The sequence below is a fragment of the Sinohyriopsis cumingii genome, chromosome 11 (assembly GCF_028554795.1).
Source record: "Sinohyriopsis cumingii isolate HCF-2022 chromosome 11, ASM2855479v2, whole genome shotgun sequence".
Lineage (NCBI taxonomy): Eukaryota > Metazoa > Mollusca > Bivalvia > Unionida > Unionidae > Sinohyriopsis > Sinohyriopsis cumingii.
The window spans coordinates 74,417,948-74,433,720 of NC_142971.1; the positions used below are offsets into that span (position 1 = coordinate 74,417,948).

The 15,773-nt window shown below is 33.6% G+C and overlaps 1 protein-coding gene across 1 annotated transcript in view; it reads right to left on the minus strand.

The window, feature by feature from the left end:
• Positions 1-15,773, minus strand: part of LOC149788755 (uncharacterized) — a 95,921-nt gene that overhangs the window by 52,534 nt on the left and 27,614 nt on the right. Inside the window, exons 3-6 of the mRNA XM_089974842.1 lie at positions 14,893-15,660; positions 8,269-8,535; positions 2,554-3,087; positions 1,439-2,028 (exon numbers count right to left, since the gene is read on the minus strand). Of these exons, the coding sequence (XP_089830968.1) occupies positions 1,439-2,028; positions 2,554-3,087; positions 8,269-8,535; positions 14,893-15,660 (2,159 nt within the window). The remainder of the gene's footprint in view (positions 1-1,438; positions 2,029-2,553; positions 3,088-8,268; positions 8,536-14,892; positions 15,661-15,773) is intronic.

Below are 15,773 nucleotides of genomic sequence, written 5' to 3' on the forward strand. Positions count from 1 at the left end.
GCTATGAGGTAAGTTGTTGAACTAACACATAAATCATGACCACTGCAGTGTAATATATGTGGCAGTCGATACATATTATGCAGTAAATCATGTGACAAATATGAAATGTTGTTTCATTACAATAGCATTAATTACACATATGATTATTCCTTACTTGAGTAAGCACGTTTTGTACATTAACAAACACATGCAGTGAACGCTAGAATAATGATGCAAAAGTATGAAAAGATAAATATCCTTAATGTTATAGTAACGAAATAACAGTATGAAGAAATATCATTATGTAATTTGTTTTACTAATAAGCCATATTCTAAAGCTGGTAAATGTCAAACACTGGGTGGGAGGTAGAAGTACTATTTTAAGTATAATAAACTAGCTGTGTGCTTCCAGGAAGTCCTGCGTTAAGTTGATTCAATGACTTTAAGTTTATTAGCTTGATTATTGCTTGAATTTATAACTCAGGGAACAAAGATATCTTTCATACGAAAGTGAAGTAAATATACTAAAGGGTTTTCTTAAAGTACAACTGCAGGCCATCGAAAAAGACACTTCGTGTGCAATCGCTCTAAAAAAGGAAGGAAATAATTACTGATCTCTACAGAGAATAATATAATAATAATTCAATTAAAAATTTTCATTAATATCACACTAGCAGTTATTTAAGAATAACAACACTTGGCTTTGAGAAGTAGGGCTCATTTGAAATTCTGCTACACACATTGCACAGTAAACATTTTATATACATTGATTTCATGTGACCACGTCTCGATTCCTCAAACTCAAAGCCAAGTGAGTGGTAACAGTACGGTTATAAATGTGATACTCATTGCAAAGGGAAAAGTCTATCAAACTGCACAACATTACTCTGGTTATATGGAGGGTATCATGACAACATTTGGTTGCAATGTCTAATATAATGCATTCTTTTCTACTTAAGCCTATGAAGCTCTATATATTTCTCACACAGATTAATACTATACCAAACGTGTTGGAGTCTGATTGGTCCTGCAGACAGTCCACATTGAAGACACATATAACACCATTCGATGGGAACGAATGGATGGAATATTGTTAAGATTTCAGACATGTTCAGACAAGCAAGCAAAATGGGACATATAAAGCATGTGGCTTAAAGACAATATTTATCAGCCATCTTTGAGTCTTAACGACGGGGAGGGATAAGTAGGCTTTGGAAATGACTGCAGAGAGAGAGGAAACCTCTGCAGGTGGGACAATTTGAGAGAAAAAAAATGATTTTTACAAAATAGGCATGTGAACTTGGATGGTTAAAAACTAGTTGAGAAATAAACTCTACAATCTGCTGATTGGTGGTTTTACTGTTGCATATTGACTTTTAAACGTGACACATCAATCCATGCTGACAAATTAAACAAACAAAAAACACACTATTGCATTTTAAATCAAATTTATATCTACCTCTCTTATTTTGTCCAGATGTGTACCAACAAGAATGACTGGTGGGGTATACGAGATGTCAAGAGCTGGAGATTTTGACGGGGTATTAGCTCCAGGGGATGCTAATGCAGTGTCACCTGCTGAGTATGTCAACGTGTTACCAGCTGCTGAGGATGTCATTGTGATGTTAGCTGTAGAGGATTTCTCTATGATACCAGCTGCATGAGATGTTGTGGTACCAGCTTTTATGGATATCACTGTGTTACCGACTGATGAGGCTGTTGATGTGGTGTCAGCTAATGCGGAGGTCACTGTAATGCCAGTTGTTGAGGATGTCACTGTGTTTGCTGCTGAAGATGATATCCCTGCGATGCTAGCTCTTGGGGGTGTCACTATGATGCCCGCTGATAGAGTGGTACCAGCTGATACAGATGTCGCTGCGATGCTAGTTGCTGTGAGCGTCAATGCCGTGCCAGCATCAAGGGACGTCTTTGTAATGCTAGCTGCAGGGGACGTCACAGCAATGCTAGAATCACGTGATATGACTAGGGTGTTAGTTGCCGGGAATGAGGCACAGCTTTGTATGGAACTGAGCCAGACTTCAACTAGGTCTGGAAAGGAGCAAAATCAGATATTAATATCAATATGAATTAATTTAATATTGTATATAATGTTTTCTTTCACTTTATAGGAATGTATTAAATCAAATACCTGAACAACATTATAGTGTTCCCTCTTAATCACAAGTTCTGCTTACAAATCTCTGTATTCCAATATTTCCTTTGAGGTGAAAAATGATAAGACTCTTTGAAAAAGGATATCCAATATATTCCTTATTTCTAAAATAAATATAACAATTTCAAGAAAAAATTTCATATAGCAGTTTACCTGAGTTTAACACTTTAGTATTGATATCACGCTTTCATACAGTTCGGGCTAGATCAAATTTTCTCTTACGGCCCTGGGACAAGCTACCTTTTATGATATTTATTGACCCATGAAAATTCTCTCTCAAGTTTTATTTATGCATATTCTTTATCTTTGAATTGCAGATTGCGCACATATATGCAATGTTCATTAATATTTCTTCCACAAAAATAATGAAAACTACAGTCTTATGAATGAATTAACTTTACCTTGCACTTTACACAACCTTAATCCCCTTGTATCAAAGAAGAATTCGTCATTTCTCACAAGATCTGTTACTTGTTGACTGAGATCTGTGACCAAAAGGTATATAGCGCGATGCGTAAGAAATATTTGATGGGTAGTGTAGAATATATATTGGCCTGCAAAGTCCCACATTGATAATGACGCATACTCTACTCTATTATTTTTCGTTAACTTGTCTGCCTTCTCATTCACCAACTGAATGAATTCTGTCATTGCATCACCTTTACTCTTTATACTGCTCGCCTCCAGAGCTAGAGCGGTAGCATCACTTTCTTGGTGAATGTCCGATTCTAACCTGTTTGGTGTATCATCATCATTGTCACTGCTGCTGAAATCATTGTGATATATAACTGGTGAGTCTTCATCATCACTATCACTAGGATGATTTGGACTGATTTCTTCTCTGTGTCCTTCCTGCTCACCAGTGACCTCTGACCTCTCACGTTCATCAGTCAATAGCTTCACAAGACGATGAAGTCGGTCCAGTTGATCAGAATCTTATAACACAACAGAAAAATATAGTTTTGTAGCTAAAGATAGGGATGAATTTTGACACTATTGTCTAACTTTAAGCTATTGAAATATTTTATATTTTAAGTACAAAGAAAGCTCTAAGATATCACTACAAAAAGCCTCTTTGAACACTAAGGTTCGGCAACAATTGTATCGAGACCACTTTCTGTTCACGAAGTGAACCAATAAACATTTTCGTTGATTACATTATATACTGAAGTAGTTTTCGTCTCAATGAACATTATCGCAAGATGTGAATTTAAGTAACATATACCAAGTAATAACAGCCAATTATGGTATGTGAGAAAGCTTGCCAGTAGCTTCTCGTGGGTCGGTGGTTCTTTCCGGGGTTTTGCCGGATTCTTCCTCCACCATTAATACTGGCCGCCATGTATAGCCTATCGTGTGCTGAAAAATGGCGTTAAACCCCACAACAACAACAACAACAACCAAGTAATAATAATAATAATAATAATTATAACAATTGTGCATGCACTGACTGTCCTAGAAATTCAATCGAACTCATCATCTGTTCAGCTCCTGAATCTCTCTATCTCTAACACACACATACATACGTCTGCATATTGATTTACATTTCTCCCCTCTGGATCAAATCTTTACAGAATCATACAGTATATACATTAGTATCACTACAGAGAGCCATGACATCTCAGGTGCAGGTTAGCGGCTAGTAATTCAATGGTGGAGGATACAGTAAACATCCAGCAAGGTTACGATTGGGATCTAGTAAATTTATGGATTGTCTCCTTTAAAATCTAGAAAAGGAGAATCGGTCTTGTCATTCAATGTTCCCATTCACATAAGTCTGTATGTGTCGTATGCGTAAATAATGTCCTGCATGTAAAATAAATTAATTAAGATTGCATGAACACAAAAGTGTGTATTTCAAACTAGAATTTAATCCCTAGCATAAGAGTTTATAATTACAGTGTAGTACTAAAGATTCCTGTTTAATATTACGGTACTTTTTGACATTTTAAACCAATTAAGTCACCCTAAGGCTTACACCTCAATACTTAAATATTTCATTTGAAATGAAAGTTTAATGAAATAACTAAAGTTGAGATAATTTCAGTTATCCAATAACAGGAAAAAAATTATTATAACAACAAAATCGATCCTTAGGTAGCGCTATAAAATATGATGGTTTCTTCATTAATATAAGAACCATTCACAGCTGCAATAAAATCCTGGTGGGAAAAAGGAAGTTACAACACAGCTTAAGCATCCAAAGAATTTTGAAGCTGACTTTTGTTTAGTCACATGAGATTACGATGCGTTATCATTAGATAACAGAACACCACTGAATAATAATCACTTTCCACGAACACAAAACATATAATGAAATCTAAAAAATGTAACATATCTACCTCTCATGTGAAGCTGCGCAAAACTTGCATTGATTCAACAATTATGATACAGGATCTAGTCTCCGTATATTAACCTGACGGTGATATTCTCTCTAATCTGGCTATGATGGTATACGATATGTTCTCAATATGCGTTGATTTGACAACGATGACACGGGATATTCTCTCATCGTTTATTAATCTGAGGTTGAGAGAGGATATCCTCTCCCTGAAAAATAATCTGTCAATGATGATACATTATATATTGACAGTGAGTATTGCTCTAACAATGAAGATACAATATATGCTCTCCATTGGGCATTGAATTTCAGCAGAAATCAAACCAAGATAATTTGCCAAGGATATACTTACAACAAGTTTCCAGACTTTCACTGATTTGTTCATATTCATATGAATGTTCTGCTTATTTTCCAGGTTCAATTGAGGATATTCAGAAACAAATAAAACAAATTAGCAATATTTTTGTAATATTTTTAGTTTTTGTAATCTAATGTGTCATTGTCAGTTGACTGAAAATTACACTCTAAGTGCATATCGAACAAACACCAAATAACTATATAATGATAGAACTCTAGAAGCTGTAGCACATAAACCTAGCACATTTTATCCAAACTGTATATAGTTTATATTAGACCCATTGTATGGTCTGGGATAGATGTTCCTTTATAGATGCAGCAAAACTGTGAAACAGTATAGCTAGAAGTTGCAAGAACAGTTTCAGAATGTCCACACTGCACGAAAAGCAATTAAACTAAAGCACTCTGGATTATTTAAGTAAATTACCCCATCTCCAGTATCCGAACAAATATGTTATAACTTTAACATTCAAATAATTTTTCACTTGCAATTCGACGATACAATCTACTAAATGATATTTGACACCCACAATACTTGTCTTGTGGAACAAACTTGAAAATGATATCCAATGTAGCATGTCTAATGGTACTTTGAAAGTGTTTATGCCCAAATACTGAATTCAGTACAAATACTTAGTTTTAGTCATAAAACATGTCGTTATATTCGTGCTAGATTACTAATGTAAGCAGTTGAGTTGTAAAATGTTACAGTCTAACTTTTGACACACTAACTTCATTTTCAATGCCGATAACAAGTGCCATTGACAACTGATGTTCCTTCAGTTAAATGAATACCGGAATATATAAATTCTATACTGTATTTACGTAGATCCCCCGGAGGGGCAGTTGGAATCACATTTCTAGCAAAAATAGAAGAACTGTTCCATTTGAAATCCTAAAATTAGTCAATTAGGGTCTTCATGGGTAAGATACAAATACAATAATTAGAACCCTCATTTGGATCTACATAAAATGGTAGAGCTGAGATCGCTCATTTATTCTGAACAAAAGAAACGGAGATTCCTGTGGCAATGAGATTTTTGTTATCTGCACCGCTGATATAGTCAGTGCACACAATATGGATCCAGCAAGAACAGTGGTCACAATCAATGGCTTTTCATGTCACAAGTGGGTATTTTAGCTGTCGTTTTCAAGTGAAATCTTTCTTTGTTAATGAGCAGTATTTGATAGAACATCGCCACCTTTTAAGAAAGATTATAATACTGGAAATTATTTAATTTGATGACTATTTGATTCTGGAATCGATAAAGGTCGTATTCAAACTATTTTGTGTGAAAGACCAGCATTTGTCACTTTCAACACTTTAAAAGGAAAATATTTGCTTATGTGAGCCTCCTTGGAGAATATATGACCATTCCCTGTGATAAAAATTTAATTTTGTTTAAATACTGAACGAAAAAATATCTAGCAGTAAGCAATTGAAAAGCCACATCTTAATTCCGCCTGCCCATCCCTGCAACAATCTTGAACGACATCAATCTAAATAGTAGCTTGTTTTATCTATGCACTAAATACTCATTAAACAGCTTCAAAGATGTGTCGCAGTTGAATACATCGTTTGATCTGGTAGCCTACATTTAAGATTACAGGGTATGATACTCCACTGGCTATAAAGAATTTCCAGGATGTCCGCTTTTGGAGCTATAAGATTTATAATTTGTCGAATGTGATGACTGTATTGAATGAAACTGGTACCATTTTCATTTAGCATTAATTACCAATCGTTTAGGTTTCTCAGGCGGAAACCCCATACCAGTATGATCATCAATTCACCAGGGTGCATATAACAACAGTTACAAGATGGTCATTATTGTAGCCATGATAGAGGAGTAGCGATAATTTAATTTTTAAAAATTGCCGCTATGGCAGTCATGTTGAATATCAGATCTGTGCCATTTTTATTTGGAGCAAGCTAGAGTCACTTATAAGCCTTTTGATGAAAATACTATGACAGTGTGACTATCCATTCAGTAGCAGGGTTTCAGCAATCATGTTCACAGTCCGATATTGTCAGCCTCTCACATAGGAGTATTAAGAATTTGCATTTTTTACGCGTAGCTGCATATAAAAATTGCTAGCTCATTATTCTATATTTTTAATGTTAAGACAGTATAGTAATCCTGTAGTACCCGTCAATTTAACATGGTATTAAAAACTCACCATTTACTTTTACCTGTAACACAATGGTAACAGTTAGCAATCCCTCTCTCCCTCCTTTCTTTATCTTTCATTCTCTCTTTCTCTCCCGCTGACATGCAATTAATACATTCATCACCAAAGATTATTATTATAAAATCACTTTCATCAGACCTCTGTCATTCTGTATTAGAATTCTCATACATGTAACTGTATTCTAGTTCAGCTGTTAGTAGCATGTGTGGGTTTCTCAAATTATGCATGTAAAGTTTTTGATAACTCTTCCGTTTAATATCACATGTTTACTATGAAAGACTTTCATTAAATAGTTTGCATGCTTTAATGAAAAGATAATTATCTATGGAGCTTGTATTAGTTAAACATCTGTTTAGAGAGTTCACATCGACAATATAAACTGGGCATTATTTATTGTATCATAGAGATAGTATAATGAGTTCCCCGAAAGGGACCTCAGATGAATTTTGTATGTTTAATAATCCTCAATGTCTAAACCTGACATACAGACTTTTTCCTTTCACCCAGAAATTTAAAACTTCTTTCTTATCATAATATCAACAACGAGTGCTTCAAGTGTGTAATGTAAACTTTCCTACGTGGAATCTACTTTTATTCTTTTAGTCACTGTGACCTATACGTTGATCTCAATAGGTTTCACTTTTAGTCCAAGTGTAAGCCATACACAAAGTTTGGCACATGCATGTGATATAAACGGAATATTCTTATTTATGCGACTGCATTCTTGACATTTAACCTCTTCACCTAAAGTGGGATCCATCTACGAAAGGTGGTTCCTATAGATGATGGATATTTTGAGCTAATATACATAAGCGAATATGGAAACAGATGGAATATTCACTGCTTTCTCTTGGTTAAAGCGATTTTAACCTTTGAACTTGCGACACCAAAATTAATATGAACCTTTTTTAGCCCGATGATTGGCATCTACAAACTTTGATAACTTCAGATATGAATAATTCGAATTATTGTGAAGAAAAAATATTTCGCAAGCGATGGACTAGACTAAGGGAAAACCATTTTTTGTCTATTACAAATACCCTGACCTTTAAACCCAAAATGTTTATAGGGCTATCATAATTACCTCATTCGTATCCCAAAGTTTAAATTCTCTATTCGAGTTAGAGAAGGAATGTTGCAAAACGATTCGTGCATTTTAAGACATGAAAAATCACATAAATCCTGCTTTTTCCTTGTAAAGTGTCTGTGGATAAGGATTGCCTACCTTCAGTTTGTAATATCCATTCCTTATTGTCCAGAGAGATTTTGCAACAATGTTTATGTATATCGATTCCTTCTGTGCTTTTCGTTTCAGATATATTAACCTTCTGCCCAAGAAGGCGCTTTATCAACGTTGTCTTTCCAACCCCATACTGCCCTACCACCATCACCCTGATATTATACACCTTCTCCTTTCCATTCTGCAGGGCCTTTCTGTACAGCTGAATGGATTTGTCATCCATACGAAGAATTTCTAATGGAATTACAGGGTCTGAAATTATAAATTTTAAGAACATGTAGAAGACAAAAATGACATTTAACTAAGATAATAGCTGGTATGCAGGCTTATCGGTTGGCAAAAGTTTAACATTTGAAGTATAAAAGTTCACAGTCTCGAAAATAAAGTATTCTGTCATTCTTCTTGTAAGGCATAAAGGTTTTTCCTTGATCATTACATCATCCACGTTACAAACTTCGTGTAGATCATAGACTGACAATAAATACAATGTATAATAAAGATTAATACAAATACAATATATATCAAGTTTGCTGATGAACTACAAAAAAAAAATATTCATCAAGGCTCTTTTGAATAAACGGATATATATTGACTCATGGATGAAACACTTTGTAAATTCATTGAGCCAACCTGCGGAGTGATATTCAAACCAGGTTACAATTGGAAAAAAATGACTTGTCTGGGTTCTTAATGTAAAGCAATTATAGGATTCTGCAATTAAAAGACACGTGAATAACACATGAACTGATTCAATGTATATTTATCTTATTTTATTTAACATTTTTTCATCACAACACGTAATGTTAGGTTTAACGTGTGATTGTGTGCATTGTGTTAAATATCAATAAATGTAATATAAGTGTATTTTTCGTTGTTTTTCTTCGTCTTTTGAGTGACTATCGCCTAACATGCCTTAACATGTTTTTTTGGGGGGAAGAATGATTATTCACCATACCAGCTACATATCACTAAGACGTATGGTTTCCATCACTTATTTGTTGGGAAGCATGTTTCACACCATACCCGCTTCCTATTCCTAAGTTGTATGGATCATTGGACATGGCAGGTTTGTTGGAAAGTATAATTACAAAATGTGGAAACTTTATGTCTGTAAGACGTATGGATCGGTCGACATGACTTGCTTGTTATGAAATATGATTACTTAATTATGTCACCTACATGTCACAAACACGTTATTGGGCCAGCTGACATTATCTTAGTTTGTTAGGAAGTTGGACCTGCAAATAACCGATGAACAGCCATCGCATTCCTACGTAATTTCTAACAATCTGTGATCAATTTTCTAATTCCACGATGTCGCTGTAGCGATGTCGTTATAGTGCCAAATTTAGTTATTTCAAATTTTGTGTTTGTTACCTTGTAGCTTCAGACTTCATGAGTCATTATAGAGTGTGATCAATTTTCAAACTTCAGGACGTCATTTTAATGTTTTATGTTTATTTAATGTGGACTGTTTGTTGAAATTGTAGATCACAAATTTATGAAACAGTATATGTACTGGACGAAACCTCTCGAACAGGAATGTTTGAAAAAGAAATTCAGTATTTGCTGGAGAATGATTTCATAAAACCAAAACAAATTGCCAATAAAAGTCACGACTTCACCTTGCATTTTTGTACCCAAACCAGATAATATTTACGGGTGTACACTGGCTGTAGAAAAGTTAACGCTGTGACCGAAACAAATTCATTGCTACTGACAAAAATGGAAAACTGCATTGATAAATTTTGGAAATGGAAAATATGTCACCAAAATTTGACCTTTTGAAAGGATTCTAGCACATTCCTCTCAAAGAAATGGCATCGGAAATTTTGGCATTCGTAACATCAGATGGGCTTTATCAATATAACGTCGTGCCTTTAGGAATAAAAGGAACGCTTTGGACGCTCAACATTTAATTAATATTATTATATCTGGTCTAGATAATTGTGATGAATACCTTGAAGATGTCTTCATCTACAACGACACGTGGAAAGATCACTTAGAGACAATTCGGAAATTTTTTTGACAGAGGCTCTGATGCAAATTTGACAATTAATTTATCCAAACGTTAGGTTTGCCGTGCTTGGGTTACAGTTCGAGGACACCTAGTACTAAATGGACAAGTTATTCATATAGATGCTAAGGTCAAGGCTACGTTTGAATTCTTTACGCCTATCAGTAAAACCTAACAGATCCGACTGGTGGGTATGGCAGGATAGTATCAGAGATTTTGTTCCCATTTCTCCATAACTGTCGAACCCCTGACAAATTTATCGATCAGAAAAATAAAGTAGCATTGGTCTGAAAATATTTCAGGAGATACTTGATAAGTTAGATGCCATACTTAAGAGTTCACCTATTCGGTCTGCTCCAAATTTCAGACAATCATTTAATTTGTCTGTGGATACAACTGATGGTGGGTTTGGTTAATTATTGATTCAAGAAGACAGTAATAGTGTAGATCATCCAGTGTGTTACGTGTGTAAATAATTAAATAAGGACTAGAGAACTTATGTCGCAATGGTGAAGGAATGCTTGGCTTTGATATTGAATTTGCAACGCTTTGAAGCGTATGTTAGCTCACCTTCTTCTCCGATTACTGTATATAGTGATCACAACCCAGTATATTCATTTACAGGGTGAGAAACGAAATTCAGAGATTATTACGGTGAAGCAAATACAATATTGATATCAAGCACAACAAGGGAAAATACTATCTAATAGCAGAAGCACTTTGACGTTTTTAGAAATATATTGTTGCATGTATACTTTGTAACATTCATAAGATTTAATCTTATATAAATATTTATCTCATGTACATTGGACTAATATTTGAAAGAAATCTTTATTGCATAAATCATTATTTTTCTATATGAGTGGAGGTGTTATGTGAATTAATTTGCATTGTTTGTTATTGTTTCAATCCATTTTTATATTGATAATTGTATTTTGGACATTCCTTTGTCCGAAATCAAGGTCATTTTCTAACTGTCCTTAATCAATGATTTTCATTTTGTCAATAATCTGTTTATCTCATTTTTGGTCTAGAACATTGGAAATACCCAATGAAATGCCTGGTCTACCTGTTGTTTGCCACAATTTATATTATAATATTGGTGACAGACCATATAATTCTAATTAAGATTTTATCTTGTAAACAGATGGGACTTTCCATAATGAAATTTTCCATTAGGTAATCGTTTTTGTTTTAGACATCTGTAAAGTAGAGGACTCTTGTTTGTCTGGAAATTATTCATCCATGCTGCAAGATTGAAGTATAATTGGTTGTATTATTGTTGCATCCATTGTTTCAGTTTGGCTATGATTTCATTATTCATATTATTTAATTCAAGTTAATCACTTTTGAAAGGTAATGTCCTCACAAAAACATTCTTGGTAAGAGAGTCCTAGATTAATACTGAAAATCAAATAAAGATATATTTCGGATTGTGTTATTGTGATTCAACAAAAGACTGTTCACACATTGCTATGACACATGCCATCACAAGCAAATCAACAACTCCATCATTGGATTTATTTTGGAATACCATTAATATTTAATGGCAACTTTAAAAATATATGATTATTTGGCATTTTACTCTCAATACCGTGAGTTCTTTTGAAAATGCTACTTTGTATTCTAGGGACAAATATTATTCGTTGAATTTTACAATACTTGTTGTATGTTGCGCTCTTTGCTATTGCTTAGTTTAGTACCACAGTCCTAATAAATGTCTGATCAATTTCCGAACTTCAAGATGCGATCACATTGCTAAAATTTGATATATTAGTTTGTATAGTTGTGACCCTGTTATCCTGTTGCCATTCCCAAGAAGAAAAGATTCATCAGTATGCAATTTGACATGCTTTTTTTTACGTCTAGGGGCCTAATCGTTATTCACAGTACAAGGACCCCAATAAGGATTCTAGTTTCCAACAGTCTAATTTATTTAAATAAATATAAAATCAAACACAGTGAAGAAGATAAAAATAGCTTACACTGTATGTAATCATGATAATCATAATAATCCTGAAATATTCTATTAATTTGCATATAATCCGGAAAATTGTTCTAAGGTACTCCAAACTTACCATGTGTAGTGTTTGTGTATTACCGTGAAATATTAATCAGAATGTTTTTGATTCAGTGTTATTCCATGAAGATAGACAATCACTGAAGTCCATGAAAGTTTCGCATAATTTTATGAAATTTAGATTGCTATTCAAATCCTTGAATGACTGACTGAATAAATCAATCATTATCCTGCTCTGCTATATACAATAAATTTATAGCTGTATATTATTATTTTCCCATTGAAAGACATTGTGTATGACTGAGAAAATAAATATGGTGCGTGTACCGTCATTGTATAGTGTCCTTTGTGTTTACAATAAACAATATTCAATTCACAATAATACCGAACAATCACTTCCTGTGATTTAAAAAAACTCAAACTCATCGTAAACAAAGCAGTCTTTGTGATCCTCAAATCTCATTAGACCAAAAATGCTGGAACGCTTGTGTCAGGGCAGGTTTACATAAAATTCCCACACCAGTTTACTCGACCTGCGTTGATTACACGCATGTCATTCTGACTTCGTTCGGTTGCTGATTTCACTTTAGAACCCTTGCACAGTAGCGAATGAGCTCTTACTACGGATTATAAATATACTTTTTCTATAGTAATAACAATTGAATCAAGCAGTATAAAATATGACGTCGTAGTCGCAAACAATTTTTCAATAACAATTATATTATAAATTCAAAAGATGATGCATAGTCCAGTAACACCTTTTCGTAATATTAAAACCAATAATAATGTAAAAGACACACAAGTTCTTTACACTGTTTGGCGTTACTAAATCGATCCAAATTGATTTGATTTCATGTCAGGAAATTTCCAGCAAGTTATGTATGAATTAGTCATCTTACAGCCTGAGTCCTGTACATGCCACCATGAAATTCTGACAGCAGTGAATAGATCTAGTCAGACTTTAAAGAACATAATATTGTGTAAATAAAGAGAGAAGTGAGTAATCAGATTGATTCATTTTTTGGATTCACTCTTTTCCGGAATCTTATTATGTTTAATTATGTATGCATATTTGTTTAATATTATGCTTTGAAAATTTGACAATTTTGAGGGGAATATTTGTTATGATTGTTCAGTGGAAAAAGAAAGTGCTCAACGACAATAATATTGTTCTGGAACTATTGTGAATTATGCAAAGAAGTTCCGGACAACGCTATTTTGAGAACGTGACGATTACTGGAGGACCACAGTGCATTTCCGGATCTGAAATGTATACGAAACATTTTATTCTTTTGGACTTTAACAGAACGTTTTGGGATTATTTTTGATTCAGCTTATGATAATGGAAATTCTTCTTGAATTTTCATCGGATAACTTCGATAAATAAATCGTTTATAAAAGTTTACAAAACCCGTTGTATTTTCTGTTTCCTTTTACTTAATTTACGAACACAGAGTTGCAACTATATCTATATATATATATATATATATATATATATATATATATATATATATATATATATATATATATATATATATATATATATATATATATATATATATATTAGTATTATTATTAATATAAATAAATGTTTATTTGGGTTTAGGTCTGGATTTAGGGATATCCGTACTGTATTTTACAAAATCCAATTTTAAGTTTTTATTTTGCAAACTTCAGGATCATTCTAGAAGGATATGTTCCATTTAAGTAATATCTTTTCTTAGAAAATGATAATTGTGACCTCATGTCAATTACAAAACAATATCATCTTGTAAATGAGATGGTTTATCGGTCGTCCTATAAGATCTATCACTTCAAAGTTGTATTATATGTTGTGTCCAGCTAGACTGAATTTAATTTCTTCAAATTATCGAATTGTAGTGATTATTTTCTCGGAAATACAAAAGTGCTCTGATAAAAGTCTAGGACAGAGACATTCACTGAAATTTATAGTGAATGCAAATCAGGAATTATATTAATGTGATTCAACAAAAGATTATTGACACATCAACACTATATATGCTACCACAGACACATCATCGGCTTCCGTTTTTGAATTTATTCTAGACTTTTACTGGAATTTATTCAGGAATTTAAAATACTAGGAAATGTGTCTGTAATTCTTGGATTATCTGGGGATTTGATTCGCAATAACAAAAGTTCTTTTTTCTCATTTTCATTTTATTTTCTAGAGAAATAAATTATTTGTTGAATTTTACAAGATTCATGGTTTTCACTGTTTTCTTTTGTTTATTTTAAGAGCATAGACTCGTAACAATATATATATATATATATATATATATATATATATATATATATATATATATATAGAGAGAGAGAGAGAGAGAGAGAGAGAGAGATAAATATATAGTTAGATAGACTTTTTTTACTTATGCTTCATTTAAGACCAATAGAGACTCATACACATCACCATGCTGAATACACTTTATACTATGTTTTATTTTTATTTTTTAATTTTCAATCTAGTTTATATCTGCATGAATTGTTTATGTTGATAATGAAGTTATGATTATATGTTTGATGTCAATAATATAAAAAATATAATAATTACCTTGGTGAGGTGAATACTCTGGTTTGTATCGAGTTATCACATTATGTTCCCAGCTTGTGACATACAAAATTCCACTGTCCCATAATATGGCATTGGGACGAAGTGGTATCCCTTCCCGGTATATGTTTACTAACTCACATTTATCTGTCACGTGATGTATGCAGGGAGGGATCCAGCTACAAATAAATAAAAATCCATTGCCATCAACAGTTACTCCAGACGGAAAATTCAGTTCCCTGTGTTTGTAAATAAATGGCTGTTGAGTTGGGTTCCGAATATTATATCCATATACACCATGACCAGGTGCGTTATGACCAGAATTACACGCGACATAAATCATGTTGTCTTTTGTGGACAAGTGACAATACCAGCCATTACAGATCTCGTGAACTGTCTCAGCTTGTCCATCTTGAAGAGACACTATACACCAGCATATTGTGTCCTTTCTGACACCACATAGAACAATTTTATCAATAATTCTGGCAACTCCATAGCATCTATTAAAGGCTGTCTTAAGGTGCAATTTCCTGACCATTGCTATTACACCTGTGTTCTCTATTGACATGATTTCTATCGTACCGTTAGATAGGGCCACGCATATTTCGTTGTCGTTTACATAACATATGCCACGGGGACCTGCCTCCAGTTGCACTGATATGGAAAGTAACATGCCGTCACGGAGTCTATAAACATGGACATTATCTGCCTTGTCGTCTGTGACCATCAGTATGTCTCCAGACACAAAAATACCCCAGGGTTTAAGGCCCGCTGTGGAGAAAAATGTTATAAACATCAATAACGACATGTAAACGTAAAATTAAATGCGATATATCTTATATTCATCAACATAAAATAAATGCCATTATATTTCTTCTGTCATA